The 12591-nt window shown below is 38.5% G+C and overlaps 3 protein-coding genes across 3 annotated transcripts; 1 reads left to right on the top strand and 2 right to left on the bottom strand.

The window, feature by feature from the left end:
- The first annotated feature begins 5569 nt into the window (after positions 1 to 5569).
- On the top strand, positions 5570 to 9586 carry LOC114934932 (uncharacterized). The gene is made up of 7 exons (XM_029307647.2): positions 5570 to 5627; positions 6459 to 7289; positions 7376 to 7497; positions 7580 to 7738; positions 7849 to 8118; positions 8319 to 8570; positions 8781 to 9586. Exons 1-7 carry the CDS (start codon positions 5570 to 5572, stop codon positions 9114 to 9116), a joined length of 2028 nt encoding a protein of 675 aa, XP_029163480.2. The 3' UTR covers positions 9117 to 9586.
- Positions 9587 to 9776: 190 nt separating this feature from the next.
- HemK2 (HemK methyltransferase 2) lies at positions 9777 to 10838 on the bottom strand. Its single transcript, XM_029307744.2, has one exon. The coding sequence runs from the start codon at positions 10754 to 10756 to the stop codon at positions 10118 to 10120; it is 639 nt and encodes a 212-aa protein (XP_029163577.1). The 5' UTR covers positions 10757 to 10838; the 3' UTR covers positions 9777 to 10117.
- On the bottom strand, positions 10789 to 11785 carry Snapin (SNAP associated protein). Its single transcript, XM_085485237.1, has 2 exons — positions 11593 to 11785; positions 10789 to 11178 (listed from the first exon to the last, which is right to left on the bottom strand). The coding sequence occupies exons 1-2, from the start codon at positions 11742 to 11744 to the stop codon at positions 10869 to 10871; spliced, it is 462 nt and encodes a 153-aa protein (XP_085341363.1). The 5' UTR covers positions 11745 to 11785; the 3' UTR covers positions 10789 to 10868.
- Between the last annotated feature and the right edge of the window lie 806 nt (positions 11786 to 12591).

Here is a 12591-nt window from a genome sequence, read left to right as displayed (position 1 = left end):
ATATATCTACGAAGATACTTTTATTTTTATCGCATCGACAAATCACACAATGACCTACTTCAAGAGATGACATCCAAAAAGAGTTTTAGATCAGATAATTTCTATCGTAACACAGAGATTTTCATACAAAAATTATTCAAGTGATATTAAGATACATACTTCATTAATGTTTCTGCTTTGCAATATTACAAATAAAATATTTAAACTTTGTAAAGTAAAAATTTTTTTAAATTCCCGAAACAAATTTGTAAATATTTTTCCAAATTAAATTACATTTCAAAATCATCTCGCAATATTGACTGCGTTGTCTTATATGACATCCTTTCGCTAGTCGCGGTACTCAAGATGCTTTTCTACAACACTACATGAGTAAGGATTCGTGCGTGAAGAACTTGACAAAAAAAAAAAAGAGAAAAGATGAAGATGAAAGAAAGAAAGAGAGAGAGAGAGAGAATGGACCCTGCTCATACATGCGCAAAGAATATTAAATGTCAATGAACGGGCTTGAAAACGCGCGTGTCTCACCATCCAAGGAATTTAACAGTAAAGTTCACGCTTTCCCGCCGGAGGGCACGTTTTTGCCACTAGATAAAAATTCGCGAACGATGCCTGCTGAAAGATGATTGTCTCGACGCGAGATAAAACTTTCGGTCTCGGTGCCAAGCCGATAAATTTTTGCAAGCCGGTAAAAAAAGAAGTGCTCGACGAGATCGGCGATGAGAAATATGGATATATTAAAAAAATCGCCCGCGAGTAAATTTCTTTTCGCGAGCGCGAACATAATCGTTTCTTGCGCCGACACGAGAAATCGAAGGGGGTCAATAACGCGTAAATCAGTTCCCCAACGAAATGCGACGAGAGAGACGGGAGAGAAGATGTACGATCGATTATAACACGGTCACAGAAAATTCCACTCGCATGTGAATTTTACGCCGAATACGTCCAGATAAAATCCCATTTTCCCGACTGTCGCGCATTATACGAGAAGGTTACGTATTTGGTGTCGCCGACTGCTGACATTGCACGGTAGAAATCACGGCGAGCTACGGTGATTTTTCACGTCCCGCGACACGGCCGGTTTCAACAGGCACAGCGCGTACCATGTATAAGGCGCGCTGATGTATAAGGAAATCGATGTCCTCGTAACCCAGACCTATTGGACGTAACAGTTTTCACTGCGCGAGATCCACGGGCGCAAATCGCTGCCTCTACTTAAATCGTTTCGTCATTAGAGTCATTAACGTCCAGCAGCATCGCGAACACGGATTTGCCCAGCTTGCGATTTCGAATTTAATTGAACACGCGCCACGAACAGTCTCGCGTTAGCATCATCGTTAAAGTACTTCTATGTAGCAAAGATGCATCGCGTTGAGAAATGGCTCCTTTATATATATATATATGTATATTATAATATATATACTCCTTTTTATAAATATAATTTATCTCCGCGTGGGAAAAAAGTTTTCGAACAATGTTTGTGTTTTCAGATAAAATTATAACTACCACAAATATAGAAAGAGCAGTTTACTGTTAGATAATTGTAATAAAATTTTTACAAAATATACAACTACCAGTCATTAGGAACGTATTAGGTTTGATATTTAATGGCAAGAATTTCACTTTGTTTTAATGAAGTTTAATTCTGCATCCTCTCGACGCATTCACCGACTAACAGCTTCAATTATCGCGTGAATAATAGAATTGTTCCTTATCACAATCGACATCCCGCGAGCTCATCTCTCAGTTTACACAATTTTAACGCTGTACTCTCTATTTCTAAGCTATTTGAATGCTCCGATTAGAACGACCCGTGTCCGATCCCCGTTATAATTCTCAGTTCGATGACCGAACGAGTCTGCTAGACGCACGCATCGAATTTTCAATCGTATAATAACCTCGAGTAGCCCAGTTCCCCGGCGCGGCACGCTCGTTATGAAATCTCCCCATAATAAACGAGTGCCGTCCCGCCTCGTTATTAAAATGCCGACATCGACGACGAAGCGCGGCCGGCGATGCGGCGAGAAGAAAACCGCAGCATCTCAAGTGCATGCTACACTTGCCTAATCGCGCGACCGCAAACAGCAACTTTACGGCCGGCCCGGCTGCGCAAAGCTACACGAATTTCGCACGATAATTGCACGACGCGCGTGACGGGCGTCGTTTCTTTCTGAGACTCGAATTATGATATCCTAATATACGACGCGAAGTCGGAGTGCGGATTTCGAAAGAGTCCGCCTCTTTCCACGCAGAGGCCGAGAGTGCGGAGGAGCCGAGAAGAGGCGGATGTTAATTAGCGCGTAATTAGTACGAACGCGTTAATTTGATTTGAGAGAGACTCAACTGGATTGAGAATATCGTCCCGATATATCGCGTCGTGCGTTTGCCAAATTGCGGAAATAGAAAGCGCGTAAGTTCTCCAAGACATTCCCCGTGCTCGAAAGCGATGGGTCGTTAAGCATCGATTGTTCGACAGTTTAATAATATGGCAATATCAATTACACGTGTAGCAATTACGTTGAGTAGAAACGATAAAGAGACTGTAATTTTCTTGGATGTAACGCACTCGTCAAGAGGATGATTTTCGTAAGCTTTTAATCGGTCACTCGAATGTCATCTCGCGTGATTTTCCGCAGATAAACTTTGTCACATTCGAGAGTATTCAAAATATTGTTACAATGTGCGGAGTGTGTTACGCGATAATTTCTCTTTTTGTTCTCACCTGAATCAACTTTTTAAATCTCGATAAGGTTTATCTTACCATCGCGCTCTATGTACACATGTGTACTTAATTCTTGTTTTATTTTATTTAATTTTAATTTACCTTAATTGCTATCTCTCTGATTTGTGCAATCGATCCCTTGCTATGGCAACAGGAATTCTCTCATGCTCATTTTCGCAATTTAATGCATTCATTGTGAGACTTGGGAAAAATGTTCGCATATACACACATCTCAATTCCTATAAGAATCTTCGACTTAAAAGTTTGCAGAAGTAATAATTTATGAAAGTAGGGTTTTATAAAATTCTAGATTCGTGAAACTGCATATTGAGCGGAATCAGAAATTTATGCTATCAAAATTCAGTGAGAAATTCAGTAGCTATCTATCTGTGACTAATGAAATATGAAAGTAATATTCTGGGAAATCAAAAAATCTACAACGTTATCAATCTGCGAATAAACCTACATAAACCGGAAGGAGGAAAATGTGTGTAAACTATAGAAATTTATAGAATAGATACACGGATCTCTCGCGATGCGTACGATATACGTCTTCGACGTGAACACGTGTAAAAGCAAGACGCATACGCTTGTTGCTGGTGCCTATACGTTCCTCCAGCTGGCGCGGTACGACTTTCACCTTTCACCTCGCTCGAGCACGATTCCACTGTTTGACTTTTCGAACTCTTGCTCCACGGATGCAGCATCGACACTCGGAATACATCCAAATGCATCGTATACGAGTGCGAGACCCCTAGGCAGCGCGTCACGACTCAGTTTCACTGAGCAAATTCGTGGCATAAAACTAAGGCGAAGGAAAGCAGCATCCGCGCACGGTGCTCTCCTGCACTTCCTATAGGTACAACGTCGGAGTAATTGAAAGTGACCGTACGATTTCGCGACGCAAGACAAGACAAAGTTTGTTAACTAAAAAAGAAACCGCGCACGTGTACCGAGTATTTCGCAATCTTGCAAACGAGCCGAAATTATCTGTCAAGTGTCATCTGTCAAATGTCAATTATTGACGCGAAAGTTAACTGCCGCAATTATCATAATTTTTATTTTAATACGATAATTATTGTGATTATCTATCGCGTATATACATATGTATATATAAATTGTTATTTCTTTATCGATTAAATTGGCTATTAATTTTTCTATCGTATCTTCATCGATAATTCTATCTATTCTGTTCTACCTATGTATTGTTTTACTTTCTTCCTATATGCTTCAAAAATTTTTATTTTTCATTTCTCACATTTTCATCTGTAATAAATATAACATTGTTTTACGTGAGACTAGGGAAAAATTAAGCGCGCACGCGAACAGAAAAAATTCATATTTAAAACTATACATTTACAATAATTCCGGTCTGTCATATTAATGAAGGTCTATGAAAGGTCGCTTTATTAACGCGGAAGAGAGCAGCAACCTTACAAAATTCATATATGCCCAAAAATATGAGAGATTAAACGCTCATAAAACATACCCATAAATTATCTCAACAAGATGGTCTGGAATTATGAGACGTGTGAGACGAGACAGCGCGATTATGCCGCGTGTAATCCATCCTGACGAAATACGGTGCTAATACCAGCTACCGTACGTGAGAAGAAGCAAACAATAATGGAAACAGCGCCGGCTTCTAACTAAAGAAAGATATTTACTGATTGCGATCGAGATTAAAACAACGAATGCCATTACTCGCACGCTAAATTTTCCACTAAAGCTCTGTCGAAATAATTGCGCGCGATTTCTTTTTCTTTTTCTTTTTCTGCGATTAATTTTGCCAATTACGCCGAGACCTTGGAGATCACTCAGCTGCGGCTGCAACTTGCCAGCAGGACAATTATCTCTACAGTCATCGCTTGCCGAAATAATCCTCGACAGACATTAATCCTCGTCAGATGAATTTCATCCGTTTGCGCGATTCGGGACCTTGGATATCCGCTGGCAATTACAAGCCAATTAGAAAACCGCGGAGTTGTTCCTCGGCAATGTTACTTTCGAAATGGAAACAAGTTGGTTTAAAGGGAAGTCGGTCTATGCTGTTTACGTAGTACTCGCGCATTCCAGCACGCATGCGAGGACCTTGAAGAAGCGTCTAACGCATGTCTAAATATGTGTGTACACATAAATTTTCATAATCGCGTCGTTGTTTTTTCGTCGTTTTACACGTCCACACTGTCCTAGAACACGGAAACCGAGACCTTGAGGAGAAATCACAGCGCGCATCGCTCTCGCTTCTTTACTCACAATAAGTCATCTCGTCTGCACGGTGACGTCAACTGTCAAAAGCTACGATCACGGCCATAGATTTCATAATGATCACTTTCTACTTTCGACGAGGAGACCGGTTCACCGCTCATCATCCTTGGATATATCTTCAATAGATCTACTATCTTCAGAACCATGTGTCAATGACATTTGATCTTCGCAACATGAATCAAAGTTTCGCGGATTATTTTTTTATTGACGAAATTTCGCTTGAAATCGAGAGTTAACGTATCATGATTGCGAAGAAGATAAAAAATTTCAATTATTAATTATACTAAAGGTGAAAAAAAATTTACAGGACGAGGATGAGGCTCGTCGCGGTGATCCTCGTCGCTTTCTCGGGTGCAGCGGTGGGCCAGGATTTCGGCGGTCACGCGCTCTTCGTGCGAACCCCGGACGCGGATTCCGGTAAGAAAAATGGGAAAGGACTCTGCGAGTCCGCTCGGCGGAGGAGAGAGGCGATTAAGTTGTTGCGTTGGTAAATACAAACCTGATCACAAACGAATGGTTTGACATTCATTAGCACGTTCGAGAGTCCAGCGGGCTGCTGCCCCAGCATCTCCGGCAGACGTGATGGCGCAAAATATCCTAGAGTGGATTCAGGGGATCTACCAGCAGGGCACACGTAAAAGTAGGTTTCCGACTTTCAGCCGTCGACGGGAAACGGCGCGATACGCAGCCGTTCCATCGCATTTCAAACGCGCGAGTAACGAGTATTCCTATTTTTTGTCTCCCCACGACGATCGAATTTATAGCAAATCTGACGCTGCGCGCTGATTTATAGACGATTCAGTGCCGCTGATGATCAGAGGGACGTAACTACCACGGACGTAAATTGCGATCCCGTACGCAAAAAGCTGCAACTATGTGCAGCCGACGCCGGCGCACCGATTTAGATATTATAGACGCGTAAAATTATTAATTCATAATTCGCCGCGCTATTAATCAATCATTTTATTGTGACACCTGGACGTCACGGAAATGACTCGTGTTCGCTGCTGGGATTGGCTTTGATGCACGCTTGATCCGACAATAAATTATTTTCACTTACAATGCACTGTCAAGTCAATGCACTCTCAATTAATTAACGAGCACGTAGATTTTATTCTCCTTACCTGTATTCTTAAAAACTGTTTTCGTATTCACAGAGACTGACGAACGCACAAATATTTATAGAAATGAATAAACTTATTCAACAAACTGGTAAAACCAATAATATAACATATTCATAAGTCTTCAATATTATCAACAACATGTGAAAAGTATTGCAATTACATTTTCGGAGAATTTTGAATTAGAATTATTTTCCAATGTTATTTTATTGCAAGATGTCTAAAAAATATTGCAACATTATCCATTTAATTTTGTATTTTATTTAATATTTTTGTTGTTATTGTGTAGCACTGATAAAAAATTATATCGTATAAAAATACGTATATTTTTTCTCGTTGAAAAATTACAGCTTTTCAGTCGCAACACTTTTCGCACATGTCGTTGTTATGTCGACGAGAAAGCATCAGTGCATTCTCACCCTCGACGAGCCCGCGTTTTCTTACAGTTCGCCAGCAATCGGATTCAAACGCGTACTTGCCACCCTTCAGTACTCAACGACCGCCTGAGAAACCTCGGCCCTTCCAGCCATCGGGGGTGACGGTCCAGAGGCCGTCGTCTCTCTACACCCCGCCAAATACCGGTGGTTACCCGGGATCCGGACCACCCTACTCTACCCCGAGACCGAGCTTTCCCAGCAGCCAGCAACCTTCGTCAACGTATGTGCCGCAGAGTTTCAGCGGCTCCACATCCTACAACCCTCGACCAAGTCAACCCTCGTACTCTAACGCGGGTTCGTCGGCCTTCCCGCCATTAAACTCGCCAGAATCGTCAAGCACCTACCTTCCACCGCAACCGCCGTCCTTCCCATCGACCAGTTCAAGACCACCTCTGTCCGGGTCCACTGGCGGCAATGGATATCCGAGTACTGCGGGAGGATACTCGCCCGGAACCGCTGGAACATTACAACCGCCAGTTACAGGGGGTTACTCGACACCAGGTGGCTTCTCCACGTCATATGGCTACCCGTCGGAACAGCCTACGCCAGGTTTTCCCACCCCGGGCGAAAGTGGATATCCCAGTCCGGGTTATCCCTCCACAGGCGAGGGATCCACGGGATATGCACCTTCCACCCCTGGAGGACCGTTCCCTCCCTTTACTACGCCAGGTGAGGTTGTCACTAGTGAACCAGGAGTTCCTGGAGAAACTGTTGGACCAGGCACTTCCACAGAAACTATTGCAGGTACGTTCTCCACTCTCTACTAGAGTTATATATATAATATATAGACATTTGCATATAAAAGAATGTAATTTGATTTTATCGTCAAGCCACCGACGACGATCTCAATCATCCCCCGCATATTCATAGTCTTGACGTTGAGTGCAGTAAAACCATGATGACGATCAATATCGAATTCAACCGCGCTTTCGACGGCCTTATTTATTCCAAGGTAAACATCGAACCACCGGAACATATCTTTTGTACCGAATCTCATCGATAAAATAATCTATCGACTCTGCCTCGAATTTCAGGGATTTTATATGAACCCGGAATGCAGGTACGTAGAACAAAACTCGGGCCAAACGCAATATTCTTTCACCGTGAATTTAGACTCGTGCGGAACTCAATTCATCAATGACTTCGAAGGTGAAGCCGGTCAAGCTTACTTGGAAAATGTTCTTGTATTACAGGTAATTGCCGCACGTGCGAACCAACTAAATTAATTTCTTCCTCAATTTCTAGATTTAACTTGGAAAGAAAAAAAATGTTCCTTCGTGTAAAAAATATTTCTTTGCTTCAGAACGAACCGGGTATACAAGAAGTCTGGGACACGGTGCGAAGAGTACGATGCCTCTGGGAAGGGAACATTAATAAAGCCCTAACAGTAAATTTCTCAGTAGACATGTTAAACCAGGAAATCGTTACCTTTAGTGGTGATACTGCTACAGCCAAACTGGATATTCAAATGGGTCGAGGACCCTTCGCAACTGCAGCCGATGGATTAGTAAAGATCGGAGAGCCGATGACCTTAGTCGTCTCCGTGGAAGGCGATCCTGGCTTCGATCTGCAGGTACTAAAAAAAATTAACAAAGCAAGATAAATATAATTAATCAGTGCACAAACAATAATTATGAATTGATAATTATTTTTCGATTCATTCTATAAGATTGTTAAGATGACAAAATTTTGAGATAATTTCTCCTTTGATCGCAAATAAGAAATATGGATTAAAAGTTCATATTTTTTAATTATATATCATTATTTTTGAAGGTGCGCGATTGTGTGGCACGAGACGAAGCTTCAACCAACATGCTGCAGCTCACCGACGAAAGGGGCTGCATCTTGAAACCAAAACTGTTTGGTGCTTTCCAAAAGACAAACGATACCGGAAATACAGGAGCTTCTATCATTGCTTACGCGTTCTTCCAAGCTTTTAAATTCCCTGACGTTATGGACTTATTTATCGAATGCAATGTCGAGCTATGCAAAACGGATTGCGAGCCCTGCCCAGAAACAGATCAAGTAAGACGTACACAAATAATTATATTATATTATCCATATCTCTCATTTGTTAGCATTAATTTTTTATACAAAATCAAATGTTTCAAAATCTAAAATATTAACGACATATAATTCCAAAAATTTCACATTATTTGAATGTATTATTTTGTGACAAATTAATCTGGCATTTTTTACGTGGTTCATATTTATATGCAAAACAATTTGTTTTAGCAAATCGAACCAGGTAGACGTCGTCGATCAGTAACATACGCACCTACGAACACTTCGACGAATCCGGTTTTGCTATCAGATCCGGTCCGTATCGGACGTCGTTTCAAAGTAATCATGCTAGATGATTTAAGCACAGCTTCCAACCGGATCTTGGAAAGCATGGAGGAAACAGCGGTCGAGACGATGATAAAAGCGAAAGATGTTTGTATGAGCAACAATGGTTTTTACACAACTTTTTCTCTTATGTTAAGCACGCTCTTCGTCGCGACCATAAGTGCGGCTGTGCTCTACATCAAATTGCAACGGATTCGTAGAACAAAATTCGTGGATTCGTAGGAGGATATTATTTACAACATCTCTAGTTACTATTGTAACAACGTTAGGAAAGGAGTTGCATAGCAAATGACAAACGCGTGCCAGTAATTAAATAATGCTTAAGCAGTAAGAACATTATCCTTCATCGCTTCGTAATCATTTTTCCTGCGAGGGAAATGCGAAGGAATTGATAGAGAAACGCCGAAGAAAAATGTATACACATCAAAACGGAACAATTGTTATTACAATTATGATAAATTAGAACGGCAATTTTGTTAAATTCATTATTTTCGTATATGTATAAATTAATTTTGATAGAACACACGTTAATTTTTTTGCCGGAACATGATAAATTCATTCTTCTACTCGACAGGGGTACAGCCATATTTTACATATCAATTTATGAATATAATCTAACAAACTACTCGTACAGTCCTCGGATGGCGGTAGTGCTCATTTCGCGTAATATTGAATACCGATACGATATGGTATTTATTGCATACTTCGATATTAGCAATGTAGATTTTAAGAACTTAAAATAAATTATGATATTTGTAAAAAAGAGCTATCTCGTAACGATTATTCCCTTTTACCTACGACCTACACAATTACTATCTCTTAATTCCTAAAGATGGAATAAAAATATATGGATAAGGATATTATATATTTCTAAGGAATATATTAATTGCAAGGAATATATTATATTAATTGCAAGTAATATATTATAATTGCAATTTTTATGATACATAATATTTTATAAATCTAAATAATATTATATGGTATGCCTATATTTTATATGATACCTATAACAAACATATAAACATGATTCAAGTAAATGCAATGCGTCGCATTTTCAGCGTACTTAATTTATCGCCACAGAAATTAATTGGGTGTATAAACGCATATCACCGATGAAATGTATTTCATCGATGGATTATAATCTATTCCCTGTACAATATTAAAAGTATAAAAGACACTGTCCTAATATCTGTTATATCTCTAACATAATGTTAACTTATTTTTTACCTAACTTTACAAAAACGTAAAATATATAAGTACTCTCCTCTTATTTTTCTTTCGCGAATAATTTTACCAGACATACCTAATTTGTTAAAAACACTTAGGATGTATTCAGGATCATTTTCTTTAATAACGACTAAATAAAATAAGCCTACATCTGATAAGATTTTGGGAATCATAGTAAATATCTGTTCCATAACTTGCCTACCATTTTTACCACCTGCCCAAGTCTTAAATACACATCTATTGTCTAACACTTCTTTATATTCTGTAACTACATATGGTGGATTAAATAAAATAACATCATACGTATATCTAACATGTATACAATCTAACAAATTCATGTGAAGAACATCTATATCAACAGAATTAACCAGACTAGTTCTTTTCGTGGCTCTGCATGCATCAGGATTTATATCAATTGCAATAAAATGAGCATTTTGATATTTTTTCAATGCCATTGCTAGAGCTGTTATAACTACACCAGAACCACTACCTATTTCTAAACAAATCACAGGTTTCATCGCATGCAGAACCTCTAAATCTGCTTCCAAAGCATCTATTAAAAGATACGAATCCTCAGAGGGATCGTAAACTGTCTTGAGTTCTTCAGCTGATAAATTAACTATCGGAGTTTCCATAATTTGATAAAAATTGTAAGAAATTTTCAGAAATAAAATTTGAAAAGAGTATAGTCAATGTTAAGTAATAATGTGAATAAAATATTAATAATATAATTAATTACGTTGAAAATTACTGTTGTTTATCAGCTTCCACATTGACTGATTCTTCCTTATTTGGTTCAACGGTACTACTATACGCAGAACTATTATCTAAGAGTGTCTTTCTCTTGGCGGTGCTCTTTTCCACAGCTTGATGTACTTTGTTCAATCGCTCTTGAGTGGTTTGCAAAATGTTGCTGACAATGGTAATTTTGTGCTTAGCGTTGATGAGTTTCTTCACATAAGAATCAGTTTCTAGCGGATATTGTAATGCTTCATTAATTTTCTGAAGTTCCTCCGTCAAAGATTCAATCTGCTGCTTCAACTCTATTTGGCATATTCTATAATAAAAAGGATAGTTAGTTTTGTGTAAAAATAATATACTTCTCGTTATTTTTTGTGTGCAACAACTTATAATTTAAAATAAAAGTAAAAACACAATCATTTTACAACATTCTATTAATTGTACACGCAAATTGAAGGTGAATTTTAAAATACTCAGAAATTCCTGTGAAATAAATAACAATAAAATGTATTTTGTGTACATGTAAACATAAATGTAGGAAATCAATATTTTCATTGACACAATTTAATGAACATGTGTTTTACGATTAAATACCACGTCTCGTGAAAGAAATGTGAGAACAATAAACAAACAGAACTAAAATTTACAAAAAGAAAGACGAAAACTAGAATAAAAAATTTGTCATTCGTACATGCGCGCTGCAACGAAAAACTTGTCACTCATCACTTGCCTTGTAGCTCGAATTCTGTCATCCAACTGATCCACCGTAGGTTTCAAGAGACTCATAAGACCCTCCGTTAACGCATCCCGCGTAGGATTCTCGCAAAAATCGTCTATCTTGTCGTCGATAGATGTATTGTCACTTGCTGTGTCTACGTCCATGTTGAAGGTTCTAACGCTGAAGTGAAATGGAGGAAAAAGAGGGGGAAAACGAGAGGCAGCACAGCGACTTGAGTTTGATATATTAGCGTTCTCAGTTTAATATAATAATCGAAATAATGCTCTCGTTTCATCAAACAAAATATCACAATTATAAACACAGTACACATATCACAAACACACACGCACACCAATTAATAAATTAAGTAATTTATTCCCGGATAGATAACTCAAGCGATTCATATATAGCGCCGTATTACGTTGAAGAAACTTCAGGGTGCGTTCGTAATAGGCCTCTTAAGGCGTAATCACACTACGAGTTAACAACCTGTAGTGTGATTACGCCTTAAGGTTCACTATTGTACGTTTAAATGAAAATACGTTTACACGTATAATTGACATATTTGTATAGAAATTGACATATTAGTTGCTTAAGTAGATAAATATCACTTCTGTCTTTCTTCAACATCCATGTTAAAAAAAAGACAAAAATGAGATTTATCTGAGTTTTGATGGAGATAGACAGCAACTATTGACATGCCATGTTTTATTTAATATCTAATACATGAATCACAAGTTGGCCATATCATAAAGCAAAAAAATGTAAAAATATTCAAAAAACATTTATAATAAACGGATGTGCTAAATATATACGTATATAATTATAAACATATACCTTTAAACGTATAATCATTTAAACGCATAATAGACCCTTAAAATACGCGTACAGAAAAAACGTTTATACTACACGAATATATACTAATTATACGTGTAAACGTATTTTTGTTTAAAGAGATCCTTCAGCAAATGACGAACTCCGACAAAATATATAGCAGCATATCTAAAGCAC

The sequence above is a fragment of the Nylanderia fulva genome, unplaced genomic scaffold (genome assembly GCF_048542155.1).
Source record: "Nylanderia fulva isolate GAGA-0341 unplaced genomic scaffold, ASM4854215v1 Scaffold35, whole genome shotgun sequence".
NCBI lineage: Eukaryota > Metazoa > Arthropoda > Insecta > Hymenoptera > Formicidae > Nylanderia > Nylanderia fulva.
This window is presented reverse-complemented; position numbering and strand designations above follow the sequence as displayed.